At 39.4% G+C, this 18,173-nt stretch overlaps 1 protein-coding gene across 3 annotated transcripts in view; it reads right to left on the bottom strand.

The window, feature by feature from the left end:
- SYNJ2 (synaptojanin 2) overlaps positions 1–18,173 on the bottom strand; it is a 68,623-nt gene that overhangs the window by 31,749 nt on the left and 18,701 nt on the right. For 2 of the 3 annotated variants that reach the window (XM_061471622.1, XM_061471623.1), the window contains exons 3-7: positions 17,256–17,526; positions 14,644–14,869; positions 5,365–5,448; positions 3,451–3,512; positions 586–682 (exon numbers count right to left, since the gene is read on the bottom strand). In XM_061471622.1, coding sequence (XP_061327606.1) covers positions 586–682; positions 3,451–3,512; positions 5,365–5,448; positions 14,644–14,869; positions 17,256–17,526 — 740 coding nt within the window. The remainder of the gene's footprint in view (positions 1–585; positions 683–3,450; positions 3,513–5,364; positions 5,449–14,643; positions 14,870–17,255; positions 17,527–18,173) is intronic. The other variant, XM_061471624.1, reaches the window with a different exon arrangement.

The raw sequence follows: 18,173 nt of genomic DNA, 5'->3' as shown, positions 1-18,173 counted from the left end.
CAGTGCAACTTTAATTCTACAATGCCTGACATTCCTGCTTTCAGGTATTAGTTGTGCCTGGGAACATTTAGGGGCCAGGAAAACCTCTCTCCATGCATCACTGTTATCTGGTACTCAGGCAACTAATTCCCATCACAATCAGTGCAAGATAGCTATTTTCCATTAAAATCAGAGCAAGACAGCTGGCTTACGCTCTGTGAGCCAGGGTCAGGGCCTGGCTTCCAAGCAGTTCCAGCAATTCCATCAGGCATCTGACTGCACAGGTGACTATATACTATTACAAAGCTGACTACAATTCATTTTTGCAAATGAGAACTACTCTTAGGTGAATTAAGACAATATTTTTTTTAAAGCCCAATCAAAGAGGATGTGCACAACCGTGTGAAGAAATAAGCAGAAAGGCAGAGCTGGAAATTAAGCCATGAGACTATGAAGCACCACCCTCCCAGTATGTAATATCTAATAAAGAGATAACAGTTTCTTTAGATAAACTATTCACCACCTGCTGGGCCAGAAGGAAAACAGAAGAACATGAAGGCTCAGGGGAAATCAGCAGTTAAAAAAAAAAAAATATATTGCTTTTACCTTAAAAGCTCTGTTGAGCACCTCCTCCCCTCCTCTGCTTCCCAACAGGTTAACGATCACTTGTTTTCCATACTGCTCTTTCAGAAGCATCATATGCCTACAGCAAAAGTAACCATAATCGGTACTAAACAAAAAACCATGTTATGTTGCCTACTACCTTTTTTAAAATACAGAAGTCAAGATCACTGGTTGCTCCATCCAGCAGAAAGTTTCAGCCACAGCAGCTACAGACATCATCCTCAGTTTCCTTGCAATCAGTTATTAAAGTACAAATGGTGAACGGATGCAATTAATGGACACAGTATTCTGTACTGAACTTAAAAAAAGAGGCATCTTATGAAACAGGCCCCAGATCTTTTATGTCACTGTTAGCTTTGCCCTTTGTATTCTCCCACCTCTTGGCTGTCAGCCTGGGAACTACATAGGAAAGACAACAAGAGAAAAAAAAACATATTACACTTTATTCACCTAGCATCTTGCAGGGCTGAGCCTACAAAGAGGTAGCAGCAGCAATGGGGCCTAGGACTCCAGTGCCAAAGCCAGAGCGGCACAAACACACATGCCATAGATGACAAGGTTCAAACATCTCTAAGCTACTGCAACATTGAGACATTCACCCTCAGCTTAATTAAATTAAGCAGGAAGGTTAGTAATCACAGAACTGCTGCACTGGATCAGACCAAAGGTCCTTTCAGCCAAGTGGCCTGACCCAGATTCTTCAGTAAAAACAAAATAGGACAAGCATAACGTGGGTGGGTTTTTCTGGCATCTATGCCATCTCTCAAAACCTGATGCTTAGGGACTCTCAAGCCAAGAGCTTTTACCCAGATGCAGAGGCATCCGTTCTCCTCCCAGTAATTGTTTTTCAGTTGGCATGCATGTGCTACAGGAGTTGTGCTGGCTCATTAGGAAACAGTTGGATCTTAAAGCCATCTTCCATCATGTACTACCATCACTTTGGTAGTACTTAAAAGGAAGCTGGGTAGAAATAGACAAGAAAAATAAAATAAAGTCTCACATAAATGAAAAACTCTTAAATGTTGCAAAGTGACATACAATGGCAAAGCGTCGGGAAAATAGCAAGCACACATCTTCTGGCATGCACCATTAAATCCTATAGCCAGAAACAAGCCCCAAGGAAAATCATGGAAGGAGATAAAAGAAAGAAAAAGTTATCATCATGGCCTTTAAGAAACATGGCTAAATATACTGTCTGGTCATACTGATGTTCCCGATTCTGCAACCAGTTCTCTGTATGCCAGCTCTTCCCATACATTTGCACCTCTCTGATCCCAGCATCAAAATCCTACTTTGACAATATTGCTTCCATACAACAGCTGGAGATTAGATCACCCGCTTAAGTACTGTCAGCAGAGCTGCCTGAGGATTTTCCAGGGAGAGAGGACACAAAAGATCCACTAACAAGATTACCATTCGCTTCCCATAGTGTCTTCTCAACATATTAACCTATCAGATGGTTAAATTTAATAGGCTACATCCAATCTAACATTCTCAGAAAAGCTGTATCAGGTTGTTAAGTTTCAGGATCTTTTTATTTATAAGCAGTTGCTTATTCTTTACCCATTTTCAAAAGACTGTCTTTTGCAGATCTGTAAGCAGAGACATCCATAACCTGATCAAAGCAAAGGCTTTACTGTGCACAATGGAAAGAAGGAACAGTATAATCAAACTCACGTTCATGTTTCTTACAAGAAAGCTACTCTAAGTACCTTGCTGAGGTACTCTCAATCTCTTGGGTAGCACAAGAAGATGCTAAATAAGTTTTTGTTTTCTTTTATATAAAGTTTCTCTGCTGTGGAATGCAAACCTCTTAAGATGGAGCTTCACGGGCACTGGCAGGGCTAGTTACCATGGCACCAGATGACCACAAGACCATGAGTCTCAAAGGCATTTGAATTCGGTTGGATTTAAGAACCTTAAAAAGCTTGGCGAATGTAAGCTAAGACCCTTTGGAGCAGGGACTGGTAATGGTGCATAGTCCCTTTAGGTTCTAATCCCTGTTTGGGTTCTTCAGTGCTGCGAAACTTAACAGTCACAAACGCCATGTTTGTTAACAGTTGTAGTAAATGAAATCAGGGAATTAAGAGGCCTTAACCAAAATCAACATAAACTCTGATTTGCCAAAACCAAGCTAAACCAGAAGCTAATCACATGACCTGGCACTTATGCACTGAAAACTTTCCTCAGCCTGAATTCTTCATGTCTTTTTCAGTCAATGTTCCCACTGATATCCATGGGAGTTTGCCCTTAAAGGACAGCACTTCACAGACATTCAAAGAAATCAAGCTAATGCATGGCTATTTTACAGTTTCCAGCTGACAAGCAGAGTCTTCATGGTTTAGAAAGTTTTACAAGCCAGTCTTTGGCTAAAGCAAAAAAGCATCAGTGTGATAGAATCACACAATACTGACCATAGAATAATAGGCTTATTTCTGTATAGCAGTGGGGAGAAAAACAAGTCCATAATTGAATGGAAGCAGTGTTTACTTTTTAATTACCTGGGTTACAGTAGTAAAGAACACATGTTCTGCGTACTTTAAGTGCAAATTCACATTTGTTGGCTCACAAAGGGTTACAAGGACTTTCCTTTTGCATGTTAGTTGGTATTTCTTAGCTTTTACAGAAACAAGCCAGGAGACCAAATTAATTCAATTACCATTAAAAACAGAAAGGAAAGTGCACAAAAATGAGTGAATAAATTAAGTAAACCCACTTAATAATCCACAACACCTGGGAGACTGGCTGCATGTTTTACATATCTCAGGATTTGCCATGAAGGCATAAAGTAGAATCTTGGTTAAATGCCAGGCTTCTGTGTTATGGCCAAAGTGGAATGAAGCTTACCTGTCAAAGGCAGGAGCATTCGCTTCTAGACCTCTGTTAAGCCTTAGATGATGGGAACCCACCTAAAAGAAAACATTGGAAGAAAAAAAAAAAAAAGAGAAAAATAACTTCTTAAACTGCTAGAGTCCTAAAATCACTAGATGTCTCCCTTATTCCTTCAGAGAAAAACATCTCTTTAACAGCACCAGACACCTACAGCTGACTCCACACACCCACACACATAATATTCTTAATACAAAAATCCACAGCTTTTATTAGACAACAATGCTTTCAACTAGAAGTGAAAACATGATTATCATTAAGCAAAGGAATAACTACACATCTTTTTATGGCCAAACAAACCACATCCCTTCACCAGCTTCCTCTAGCAAATATCCCACACTGCCTCACACGAGTATGCTGTGTGCCCAGCACTCTTTCTGCCCTTCCCTCAGCAGAAAAGGCTGCAGTTATGCCAGTTCCATGGGTTGAGGGTCCCAAGTTCTTTCGTCTTTCATTATTTACACAAACTAAAAAAGCACCAGAACGGTCCTTTCAAAATAGGAAGGAAGAAATCCTGTGTCATCAGTCTAATAGGACTTTTAATACATATGTCAACAACAGGAGCCCTAAACTCCTTTTGAATTACAGCTATTGTTATTACAGTATGAGGGAGCTTCTTTTGTCTCCAAAAACTACACTGCTAATTATTTATAGGATCATGCATTGTTTCCCATACTTCATCATCTTCCTTTGTTTTCACGAGGTTAGTTTCTGCAATTCTTTCTAACATCAGTGCCAGCACATTCACATCCAAGGAGTAAGAGTTATGAGTATTCACCACATAAATGAAAGCTGCATATCTAATCCAGATTAGGCAAAAAGGCAGACTGTGCCCCTAATAAAAAACTGAAAATTCTGTTTAACTAGAGATGCTACCCACTAGCCAAAAATACTTCAGGAAAAGCTCTTTGGCTTCATAACATATGGAACAACAGTGCTGGACACAGCTACATCATGGGCAGGGCATGTGCATGACCATATGGGCAGACCTGCTTTATAAAAAGAAGCAAGTGTGGCAATGGATGGTGCTAACAGACAACGCTACAGACCTTTTAGTCACCTTTCTTTTCCCCTAAATCTAGTAGCTCTGAATAATGCCTAGGTACTAGATTTAATGACAAGAAAGTATCAAACAATCTTTAAAGTATCTAAAAAACCAGTTATTTTATGCATTCTCCCTACTAATGTATACGTAAATAAATGCATACTCATTCCAATTGCTTATGCCTCTGTTAAGAGAATGCAAAGAGTTCTAGGATGATTCTTATTTGATCTTGTAACTGTATATAAAATGTAAGTCACAGATGAAATGTAAGCCGCTAGGCTTGATGAATTTCCTGACAAAACCCTGCATCTTTGCCTTGCAGAAGATCAGATTAGATTATCATCACCCTTTTGACTGATATCCAGCAAACACACCATCCAGACATTATATTTTGTTTCAAGGTAATGTACTCCTAGAGAGTTCTTGGTATTCCTAGATACTCCAAATTTTACTGGGGAGGTCAGTATCATCAAGCCAACCGAGCATTTTAGAAGGAAAGGTTATTCCAAATTAAACTGAAAATGTTATAAAGATACTGCTGCAAGTTTCATCTTAGGACATTAGAACACAATCCCTTACAAACAGTTCCCTGTAGAGGCACACAAACACATGAAAATATTAAACATAACTATAGGCATTTGCCTGATATAGTTCTGTTTATCTGAACATGCAGAATTTCCTGTAAACCTAAAATGGCAGAGCTCAGCATTTTCACTGAATGAACTTTGCAGCTCTTTAAAAAAAACCTCCAACTAAATTCTATTGAAGCTCTGAACTACAAGTAGCAAGAGAGATAAGTAAGGTAGGCTTTTTGATTGTGTGTTTACCTGAAGCCCCAGTTGCTCCCAGAACAGTGGAACAGAACCTCTGATCTGCACAAAGGAAGAGACGTCATCATCCAAGTAAATAGTCTGCAATAAAGGGAAGGAGCTCTGCAGTTAGATCTATCAGTCTGTGACCTCTTCTTAAGGTGACAGATTACGACACCGAACTCAAAGGGTAAAAAAAGTAAACCATGTATCTCGCTGTATCCACTTACTGCTCAGCCACTTTTCCATAGTCTCACAGGCAGTGGAACAAAGCACAACGTATTTGCTTTCATGTCATCACAACAGACTCAATTCACTACTCACCAGAAATAACAAAAAATTTAAAACACTAACACTGCAAAGAAGAAAGGAATCTTTCATCCACAATGAAGACGGATTTGGTCTGCTAGTGGAGACGCTCCGGAAGACCAACCATATACTCTCACTGTGTCTCTCTCAAAACTTAACTGTGCAAAATGTCATTGCTCCTTGTGACCGATGACTGGTAATGCCAGGTGTGGGATAAGCTTATCTCTTGCTTTATTTTCTATTTCTTATTGCACTGCGTGTTGTGCCTTGTCAGTGTCCAAATAAGCCAGCAGCTTTGCCACTCCCATTCTGAGATACAGTGAACAGCACATGATCTACTTCTTTTCGAGGAGGCTTACAGTGAGAGGCTTCAAATTCCCTATTTCCTTCCCTAACCAGACCTTAAACTCTCCCTTAATATATGCTCTTAGGATCACTGCTAACAAGCTGATTTTGAATCAAATCTATGCTACGCACAAAGGTTGACTGTCCCCTTTCCCTTACCCCTCCACCAGCCCCCAAGCAAATGTTACATTATATGTCAACTTAGCACAAAAGGTACTATCTTCAGACCCAGTATGACCACAGAGCAACTGTGCAAAGCCTGGCTCACTCCCCTGACCTATACTTAGTAATGGAATCCTGGCTGTTTTCCATGGAAGATATATGATACACATGATACACATCTCTGTTATCTCATGCATGACAATGAGTCTTCTGCAGCCCTGTGGAGGAATGGTATCCAGGTCATCCAGGTAGCTGCTTCTCTAAGCATATTGTATCACTTAGCACAACTGCTGCCAGCCAGCTAGTAGCTCCCAAAATAGAAAAGAACATGAAAATAGGTTATTCTACAGCTTGAATGTGGTTTGTGCTTTTAGGTTTGCCACTAGAAGTGCTGGCTGGGTGGCCCAGGGGAAGTGCGTTAATTTACATTGACTTCTCATATCTATATAGTCACAACCAGTGTATAATTCTTAGAGCTACACATGTGAAAAGAAGCAGTATATAGCTACACCAGAGAGGTGGGTATTTAAATATTCTGTCACCAGTTTTATCTAACTAATCTTTACAATATTTTTGCAGAGCATTTACAACTATCCCCATTTCACCAAGAAGAAAGATTTAAGAGGCTTTGTCAGGGGCACTGTGTCAGTGTTAGAATGATGGCTAGCCCAGATATAATGCAAAACTGTATGTTTTTATGGTTTTGGCCTCACACTAATGAATTAGGAAACCTTCTCTGTCACACTGCATCCTTGTGCAATCCCTTGCAAGTGAGGGAGTTGCTCAGAGAAGCTTTCTTGCAAGGCCTGCCTCACTTCGAGTAACACGGCTCCTAAAAAACGCTCTCCCAATAAAGTTTTCTAAACATTGATGGTACCTGCGTGCAGGAGCTAATAACCATGGGAACACACTGGTGCGCCTGTTTGCAGTTCTGTGCTCAGAAGCATTTGTCCTGCAGCTGGACTACAGGAGGAGTGAACAGGCACACCTTCTTTCTCTTTATCACATCCTCTCTGGGACAGGTTGCACCAAAATGACTCAGTGACTTCCAAACACTGAATCACAGTCATGGAACTAATTCTAAGGTAAAGCAAATTTCTGTAGCTCCACTGACAGCCTAGCATTATCCTGACTCATACTAAATGAGGATCAGGTCCTGAATCTATGCAAAAAAAGAGTCAAGACTGCCTCACTTCAAAATGTGACAATAGTCATCACCTTAGAGATGAATGAGTTGAACTGAAATATCTAATGATGATGAATATAGAAAAGATTTTTATGAAGTACAATTTGGCCACTCAGGCAGCTTGCCACAGAGGTTCATCTTTCTTTACAACCTTCTGAACATTGCTGTTTCCGTAACTAACTGAAAAATCCAAAGCTCAAGTATTTCTCTTTGACCAGCTCTTTCAGAAGTCCCAGCTGCAAATTCTCCAGACCCACTGATTAAAAGATAGTAATAATAATTCTAATTTTAATACTTGCAGTTTAAAATCTTGCTGAGCTACAGTTTAAATGGAAAGTATTTCATCAGTTACAGACTATGAATATATATACCTGCCTTCTTTATGCCAAATACAAAAGAAAAATACTAATCAAACATTTCTGCCTTTCTGCATTAACAGATGCTCATATTTCCACTTATTAGTGATTCAACATCATAAGAGTTAACAGATGTTAGTTACTACTATCACTCATATTTTCTTTTCATTGGTTTTTACCCACTACCTCTTCTGTTTTTGGCTCTATTAAGCTGTCCTTTTGGAGAACTTAAAAACAACAACAACAAAAAGATCAAACTGTTTGGGAATCATTCCTGTGATCTAAACAGGATGCCCACACCCTGATGTGATGGGCTAGGGGTTCCTCTGCCAGGATGGGGTCTAGTACAGGACTCTCCTATGATGATAGGGCATTTTAAAGAAACTGACATTTTTATGCACATTGCCATGTAGCCTTTGGAAATTCAGATGAGGTTTCTGAACTGGGAGCATGGCCCCTCCAGAGTCATTCACAAGGAAGTTCTTGGCATTAGCACATTTTTTTTTAACTTTCACTTACAGGGCTCATCATCCTGTTCTCTGGAGCAATCCTGTGCTCTTTCACAATCCTCTCACCTCATTCTTGTGATGCAGATGAGTCCAAAATAACTTTCTTCCAAGCTGCACAGAGTTGGGAAAAGACCTAGTGTTTTTAATGAGTGGGAGACTCACCAAAATTACTTTTCTGTCAGTCATTCCTTTCTTAAACAGACTGTACCCATTAAGCATTACAACTATGCAAACCTTCCCTGAATTTCAGCAATACCTACTGTCCTTCATTCACTACTCCAAGGAACACAACCCCTGATCTTGACATTGCCTTCCATTGTATATGCTCCTTGACCTTACACAGTAATCGCAGCAACAGCTTTCCTACCAGCAGACTTGTTAAGTAAGCAGGTTGAAAGACTGAGATTAAGACTTTCCAATTCAGGAATGGACATAAACTGAACACGCATGTACACTATAAAAAACCCATTCGTTAAAATCGTAAATAAGCACTGATAATGCATCCATGTTAAAATTACAGTCACAAATAAAAGCCTTGGGTGATATGATTTAGCGTAAGGTGTCCCTGGGGGTTGGAACTAGATGATCTTAAGGTCCTTTCCAACCCTAACGATTCTATGATTCTATGATTCCAACTTTTGACGCTTATTCAATTCCAAAATTTATGCATGGATAAGTACAGAATTTATTTTCTCATATTCCTCCAAGCCTTGATCATCTTTCACTCACAATATTGTTTTTTTCTACAAGCACATATCTATCCCACTTGTTATTCTAGTTTTGATTTTATTACCCTATCCTCTATCAGTCCGTTTCCCTTATTCTAAGTCACAACACAGAAGATACATTCTATTTCCAGAATTTTCCTGTCCTCCATTTTCCTTAACTCATGGACAAGAAATACATCCAAGAACATTAGACAGTTTTTTCTGTAAACATTCAACAACAATCACATTATATTTTAGACAACGCTTTGTCATTATAGTTGATACAGACTGCTAAATCCCTGTCTTTGGGCTTCATAATACTATTGTGGAACCTTATCTTTGTCTTAGATCCAAAATGACAGCAAGTTGTTGCCTACTTGCCTCAAGGAGAATGTTCATTCCTATCAAATTCTCAAAACACTTGACGACCACTTCATTAATCTCAAAGGATCTAGTTCATAGAACAATCCAATCCAGTTAGCTGGTTGGATTTTCAGACATTTCCTGCAGTTTCCCACCTGACAACATAGTAGCGACTGGATACTTAACCCAAGTGGAGGACCTCTTTGCCTTGATAATAGATTGCTTGTCCTCTGACCTCTGGTGTTAGAATTTGCCATGTTAGACTCTTTTTGTGGTCCCTTTCTCTGACTCCAGGATCAAGCGTGAGAGTTCTGACAGTTCAAAAGGATGTTTCTCAATCCTTCTTTTCTGTTGCATATGGTCAGACCTTGCCCCTGTGACCCAAGGGTCTTTCCTAACAACACAAACTTCCTGCACCGGTACTGCTAGTAAGCTTTTGAGCAAGAAGCAAACTGATACTGCTTCTGAGCAAGAAGTAAACATCCACATCAACCAGCTGGTATTCTAATCCCAGCATGCTATGCCCATTCATCACTTGGAATAATTTATTCACTAATCTCCATCACTCAGCTTCATCAGAAATAAACAACTATTCAGTCACAACTTCAAACAGCAAAATTCTTTACAGACTCGAAGGGCGCACAGAGAAACCATCCATCCATGATAAAACAGATACTCACAAGGCTTGTTTTGTGATTCCCCGCTCTGCCACACAACCCACAAAGAGCATGGATAACAGATGGCCTAAACATATCTCTCCATGAGTTCCTTTAGCCCAGACCACAGGATCCAAGAATATACTTGCCAAAATAATGCACTTTGCCCTGCCTGGGGCCATACTAAAACTTGATCCAGAAAATAAATTAACTACATGATTGCATCCATTCCTCTCCTGGAGAGCTGTCCAACATGGTCTAGGAGTTATTGTGAAATGGATCATTTGTCTTAATCCTCGCCTGACATTTTTTTCTTAAACTGGAAGAAAGGGAAGGTTAATCCAAATTCATGGCATTTCCTTTTAATACCTTGCCAAGGTTTCCATTCTCTTTCTCACACAGTTCCATGAAGGAGAACACAACTGAAACCACTCATTTATCTTTAGTAAATTACAGTTGTTCCCCATAAGTTACATTATAAGATGTGAAGAGTTTAGCCTAACTCTTCAAAGGATAATTGGGAGAGGAGCTGAAATGTAAATACTGACAGGCACGCAAACTAAATGAAGAAAGCGCGCTTGTTTCTCAATCCTATCAGCAGAAAAGAATTAAAAGAATGTGATACAGTCTCAACTTTAAGGGATTAGTAGAGAGGAAGAAAAGGTGAAGAGAAACATAAGCTATTACTGGGAAATATTAGGATTTAAAAACTACTTGAGGATTAACTGCAATACTGCAAGTAGAGAGGTCTACCACCCCATTACAAAATACTGGTAGCAAACCTGGAAGTACATGTTAGAGGGATTTAAAAAAAATAAAAAAATAAATCCCTTTTCCTTTCATATTTTTTTTCCTTAAGTGTTTCCTACCTTTTTTCTTCCTCCTTTTTTCTTTGTAAAGATGCAAGCTAAATGATCAAACATCTGAAAGATCCTCTAGTAGCTTTTTTTCTTTCTTTCTTTTTTTTTTTGAAAAGCAAAAGTGAAGCGAGATATTTAACTGTCTCCTCCCCTTCTTCTCAAACACGGTGAGTCACAGCAGTTAAGTGAGCCCACAAAAAATGACTCACTGCAGAGCTAAAATGCCACAAGGCTAACTCAGTGGGAGAAAAAAGCATACCATCTATGCATAAGAGAGTTGCTTGAAGATAAGACTAATTGTTTCTCCCTTTCCTAAAAACAGAGAAATGTTAGAAGTAATTCCTACAAAAGGAGGAAAAGTCCTGGCTTTTCAGAATCCTTGGGTCTATTTATCCATGAAAGTGCACAGCCAGCATGCCATTATACTGTACAGGCTGCAGTAAATGAAAACACAATGTTATTCAGCCAAGATATTACTTCATAAGCAATTAGTCAGTAGTCTACTATGAAAGTAGGAGAGAGTTTATTCTAGGACTCTTCCTTGGTAAGTGGATGGCAGCTTAAACTGGATCTCAGGCATCCCAGTGGTTAGCCCAACATTGCTTCCTTAGGACGTGCAGCTTGGTAAAACTAGTGTTTATCACCATTAGCAACAGCAACCTTCTTTTTTCCTTTAAAAACAAAAATCAAAACCACACAATCCTTTAAAAATGCAAACCCTTGTTAAAATTTTGAACCTACTAGAGCCTTTCACCCTATAACCATTCCACTCTTCTGCTTTTGCTTACCCAGTTGCAAAACACACAAAAACCTTCAGTCCTCCCACTTCACAGCAGCCCCTGGCTGAACAGGAACAAAGCACAGCAATTCCTATAACAGCCTGATCCAGGCCCAGCTAAGGCAGGCATTAGCAACTAAGTATTGCTTTGCCGCTCACCAGGAGCCAATCCTCAGGTTCTCTGCTGGGATGCAAAAGCCGTCTTATTTTTCATGCTAATCATTTGCAACATACTGTACTTCAGAAACATAATTAAATAGAATGAGTTACTTCTGACCCAACTAGTAAGCAGTATACCAGAAGTATTTCCCATAATTAGACAACTGCTAAGTGCAGTGCAGCAAACGTGACACTGATCTGAAAGAAAGCTGATAACCCTTTCTAACATTTTATTTTCTCTGCATTTCAGCAAGAGAACATTCTTCAAATCAGTAGTGCAAATGTACTTTGCACTAATGCTCATGAGAAGGCACTCAACTAAAATAGCAGACTGTACCATGTTATTACCTAAAATGGCATATGTCCCTTCTTCTGTTCCCAGATTCCAGGGGAAATTACACTTTTTGTTGGGCAGATCTGCATCTGCTCTCCCAGTGCACTGACAGACTTTCTAGAAAGATGTAGATGCTGCAGAACTTGCCTTGCAGTTGCTTTGGACAGAGGCACAAAAGAGAATTATTAGCAGAGAATTCAGAGGCTGACATTAGACCCAAGCACAGCAGAGGAAGAGTCTGGCATCCTATCAGCAGAACTTGTGGAAGCCTGAACGCTAAGTGGAAGGCTGCCATGCCAGCCAACTGAAAATGCAGGCAAACCATGAAAAGAAAGGACATGAGCAAAGAGCCACCCACAATCCCGATGAGAACTCTGACCACTGTGCAAGAAATTCACATGTTGTGCATGCTTTGAGCATGTCTTGGGGATCAAGCCTCACCAGCAGGCTGGGGAATACCAGTCTGCAATTCCTCCTCCTGCATTCTGCTGAGCAATGCTGCATTGTATCAAGTCCAAGTTGTCCTCAGACAGAACTGGGTGAAGAGGTTAAAGCTGCACCAGCAAGGCAACATCTTAAGAGGAAATTTTGAAAGCACCCAAACATTGCTGAATTTTGGACAAAGAGGAGACTGAAGGCATGCCTGCTGCAAGCAGTAGGGTAATGGAAAGGGTAGCACAACTGTAAGCTGCTACACTTACACAATGCCAGGAGGAAACGCTAGTGCTGAAGTATGGGCCTTTTGAGAGGAGTATGCCCCCCTCAGCAGTCAGGCACAGTCCTACAGTGACACAGCTATAACTCTCCTGGAACAAGTAATGACACAGAGAGCTTAAGTATCTCTATGCTACGCTCACTGTGTCATGTAAAGATGTCTCTCCAGCCTCCCCTTATGAGCATCACATAAGCAATTTATTTTCATTGTATGTGCACCTGCATGTATATGACACATACATCACATATAAAAACAATCTACACTACATACGGTTTTGCGGATCTGCCCAGAAGACAATGAAAACAATGCAATTTAAGGAACAGATCCTTGTCCATTTTTGAAAACTACTACCAGCCAATTATCCATTTTGCTTACAGAGATATCCTTTTCTGTATGATGATTATGACTGCAAGTAATTACTCCTTCTAGTCAAAAAAGAAAAAGTGATTACATGTGAATAAGAAAGTGTTCATTTCAGCTGGCGCTGAAGATCTCAGATTCTCCAGGGTCCACTGCTTTTTGTTCACTTTCAAGGTAGTAAGCTAAACCATGTGTAATAAAACCAACTGACTGTTATGTTGTTAGGCTGTGCCAATTAAGGCAGCCTGCTGAATGCATTTCACTCATATATTTTGTCTCAACATCGACTGGAAATAAAATTTTTATCATTTATGTGTAACTGGGTCATACCACTTCTCACTGGAGAGAATCACCCACAAAGCAAACGGGAATATAAAGCAAAGTTTCTTCCAAAATGAGTTGTACTGAAATTTGCTTAACTGAGAAAATAGTGGGTTTTCTTCATTTACTCTACTAACTGAAGGTGATTTGACTCCCAGCTAACACAGCTCCTTTGCTGTGCAGCTTCCTCTTAACTAGAATGATATATTTGAGCTCTAATTCTTCACCACAGCAAGTAATAAACTACCTACATTCTATAAATGTTGTCCTCACTGGTCTGCTAAAGTCCTGTGAGACAGGAAGTTAAAAATCATCCTCATTTTATAGCTGAAAATAAAATTGTACAAAGAAGTGATGGCTTCAATCCAATAAGGCAGACTTGAAGGACAAATATTTATCACAAGATTTTGTATGATTCTAAGTGACTTCATTAGAAACAAAAGCAAATCCCAAGCTCTAGTCTTTGCTGAAAATCACCCCCAGCATCTCTAACCAAATTCTTTTACATTAGTGTAGATACAGTTGTGCCACTGCAGCGCAAGAGACTTTCAATGGCTAATGCAGCAAACCTGATGGAATGACCTAACAGTGTTATTTAAAATGAACGAAACAGAAATGAAGCATAGAGACCATGACTTTATAGAAAATCTTTCAAACTAGTTCTTCTCCAATATTCTATAGCATGGAAAACACTATGAATTTTAGAAAAATGCACTTTAAAATGTCTGCAGAATGCATAAAAGTGTGACACAGGTTATGGAACAGATTTGAAAACATTCTTGTTTAATATATGAGCCTCACGACTGATAACTAGTAAGTTTCATAAGGCTGAGAAACTCACTGTTACACATGCTGATTTCACATGTATTAACACACAGAGCTCTCTGAAAGGTTTAAAACCCCATGTCTGTATTTCACTACACTATCAAAAAGCCAGACTTCTGCATTCAGGAAAGAAAACATAAGTATTAGTGAAAACCGTGTGCATGGAAAGTCAGAAACCCAGAAAAAGAACAGATTGCAAAGAAATGCTGAATGGGCACGAACAAATGTAACAGCATTTTAAACATTCTTGGAAAAAACACATGCTGAGCTCCTCTAATTCTTGTTGGAATTTCTGCCCCACTTAAACTTGAGTGGAATGAATTATTCAAAGCTAGTGGATACATGCACTTACCTGCTCTGTCTCAACAAAGTTGGACACATGTCCGTCATCATTGACCCCTCGAATGTGAAACCGGACACCAGCTCGCTCACAGCTGATGCGAGAGATGAGGCAGGCTTTTGCCTTCTTGTGGGAAGCATAAACAGTGCGAATGTCCACTACCCCACACATCACTTTCAGTAACCAGTCAGAGCAGTTCACCTGGTAGTGTTTGAAGGGCACGTGCAATAGCTGGTTCCTGAAAGGTTCAACAACATACAGACACATTACTGAATAAACTAAGACAGACAGCCGTGGGTGTCACCCCACAATAATCACTAACTGAAGCAATTAATGTTTTGTGACCCCTTTTCTGTTGTACCTTTATCCAAAACCACAAAATATCAGAAAGAAATCCTTGTGAACTACTACAGTGGACAGAACATGGCAAACTGTAATAGCACAGCTACCACCAAGGTGCTGTCCTTACATCTTGTACCTCTCTCTCATAAATTCAGATGCAAATGTCACCTCTTTCAGCTCCAGAAATACACTGAAATTTAGTAATCTTTTTGATAAATGACAGTGCTGTCAAGCTAATTACTTTCTGAATAATGTTGCCTGGACCACTTTAGCGTACACTATAGGTTGAAGAGCCATTTTAAAATCCACGAGGATTTTCAGGAAAATTTTTCCAAGCAGAAACTGGACCCATAAGTCAACAGAGATATTGCAAAAAGCGCTACTAAAATTAAGAGGAATGTCTGTTTTAACCTTCAATTTATTTTAAGATCAACAACCGAAGAAACCTATCATGCCTGGTTAACAGTGACGCTAGCCTCTTCTATTATGATGGTTTTCCAAAATATGCCTTTAGTCACAGATGAGGGCCAAGAAAATCCCTTTTATGATCATATATTGCTCAGTAATACAAGAGTTATTACATCTAGCAAAACCCCTGAAGAATTGTTCTTCTAGAGTACAGCATTTCTCTGAAAAAGGTGCAAGTAATTCTTACCTTTAAAAACTAAATATGTAACTGAAAAAGCAGCTCTAAAAAGATTTTGTATCTCTTCCACCTCCTTCCCCTAGCTGTACTCACAGACTCACTCAGATTAATTCCAGCAGATGATTTTTGTTGTTGCAGTGCATTTAACAGGCACTTTGTGCTGCCTGTAACTTAGGACATTGGACACTTTTCATTGTGTAACTATTTATTCCATTGTTTACTTCTCTAAAGAACCTACTTTTCGGCCCAATATCTCCAATATCGCATAATTGCCTCAAGATAAATTTTCTAAATGTGATGTTGTCACCATCCCTGTTCTATAACATAAGAATGGAATCTCCCTAACGGCTACTTCTAGATTAGCCAGAACAGCAAAGAGAGAAAGTTCAAACACCTATCTTACAAGAAAAGAAGTTTCAACAGACAGAACAGGTAAAAAGAGCTGCTTTAAAGGTTGTTTCTTTATTAAGGGATACTGCCATCCTAGGATTTTCATCACGGGAATATAGTTCATTTGTGCCACGTGTCTGACTTGACATGCTTGGTGAACTCTTTGAGAGGGATGCATAATTAGCACAGGTGAAAGAAAGTTTTATGTATCTCTCTTCTGAGTTAAACTCAAAACACTAGATCTTACAAGCCAAAACCGCATCATGGCTAGAAAGCTTAGCCAGGATGAACTGCTCTCTCATTTTTATTTATCATCCACTATGAACTTTTTTTTTTCTTATTTAATGTTCACCTACTTTGGACCACAGGACTCATCACACATTCTAGCAGCAGACCCGCATTTAACTCTGCCACTTATTTTCCACCTACATCATATAACCCGCGTGTATTTCCAGTACAACTATGCTTCCTGTGTGACTATCTTTTTGTTTAAAAAGAAAAAAAAAAGAGGGTATGGAAATTCAAGCATTCTGCCAGAACTGTAAAGCAAAAAAACTGAATTAAATCAATGTTGAACCCACCTAGGGAAGACAAAAGCCAGCATTGTGTGTTCTCCTTTCTACCCAACTGATACTTACCGCAACAAAAAATACTGTTTCTTTGCTTTGTAAGCACAAGAAAGTAAGAAGTACAGAGCAGTGTATCACAGGAGTTTTCTTCCATGCAACACATTTACATTGCGCTGTAAACATATTAATATTGATGTTTTCAACATAAAAACTGAGGCATATTACTGAAACATTAAACTACAGATTTTCAGTGCACACACTTTTAAGAAATACAAGATACGTCAGCACAGCTGATGGGACTGAGGAACAGTTCAAGTGCAGGTTTCTATTAGATAACTTTTAAAGCAAATTATTATAAAGAACTGCAGGGGAAACTATTCTTGACATCTAGAGACACGTTTCTGTAGTGTGAGCAGTACATCCTGTGTTTCCTTAAAAACACAAAATGTTGTCATTACAACTGCATTTCACTATCAGATTAATTTTAATTAAAGAGAAGTTACACATTTGATCCAGGTTTACCCTGAATTCACTAAGGCCACATGCCCTCTAAAATGACATGACAATGAGATGAAACAAGGTGTACCTGAAATGCATTTATTTCCCTTTAAGAATGTCTGACCAATAAGATACAGGTAAGGATAACAGAAGACTTTGGTATAACATGCAGTACTAACCAGAAGAACGAGTTACCAGATTCATAGTGGTTATCACCCTGCTTCTGAGCCCGCACAGTCAGGTCAAAGTTTGAGCCTGCATTAGGCCAGGAGAAATAGAACATCCCAGAGTTCAGGATTTTCTTCAAGGCAGTAACGCGCTCCTCTTCCTTGGTTTCTTCCTGGAGAGGACAGAAATCTGTTGCAGTAATTTTGTAAACTTCAGCATCCAGGATTTTTCCCACCGATGTACAGCCTGTCACCAGGACCAGAAAGTGCAGCCGGGCATTACCTAGAAGGTGAGGGACAGTTACAAAAGGGTTACAGGTGAACACAGGCTATGCCATTTTGCATCAGTCCTGTCATATGCAGTGCTGACAGGGCTCCAGCAGAGGCCAGTATCTTTGCTTCGGAAGAAAACAAATACAAAAAATGGGCTATTTACATGTCTGGATTCCTTTTGACTGCAGGTAAGTAAGTGCAATTGCATAATACTCCACACTACTTCTACACTCTCATCATTTGCTGCATTAGACTGCTTTCCCACGTACTTTATGAAGTGCAACGAGCTTGGTGTTGGGACACTACTCAAAAATCAAATTTTGACACCCTAGAGAACATACGTTTTCATTGGATATGATTGAAGGGAAAGGTAAAAGACTCATCACATATGAGATAACGTGTATTCTTTGCTATGCATTTTTCAACTGACTTCTGAATTTTAAAGATATGAAGCATTCGGGTTTCTTACTGGCTTCAGCCGAACCTGGGCATGTCCAGCCATTCAGAAAGTTTCAGTATTATGAATTCTTTAAATTTTCCTTTTTATGTCACAGAAGAGTGGACACGATTAGATGACACCCTCAATTATCACTAGAAAAATTCCAGCTGTGAAACAAAGTGTGTAATGGGTTGGAACTAGAAGGTCTCTAAGGTCTT

This window comes from Pezoporus flaviventris, unplaced genomic scaffold (genome assembly GCF_033815535.1).
Source record: "Pezoporus flaviventris isolate CSIRO_AGI_PZ_B2104156 unplaced genomic scaffold, CSIRO_AGI_Pfla_v1 ptg000066l, whole genome shotgun sequence".
Lineage (NCBI taxonomy): Eukaryota > Metazoa > Chordata > Aves > Psittaciformes > Psittacidae > Pezoporus > Pezoporus flaviventris.
This window is presented reverse-complemented; position numbering and strand designations above follow the sequence as displayed.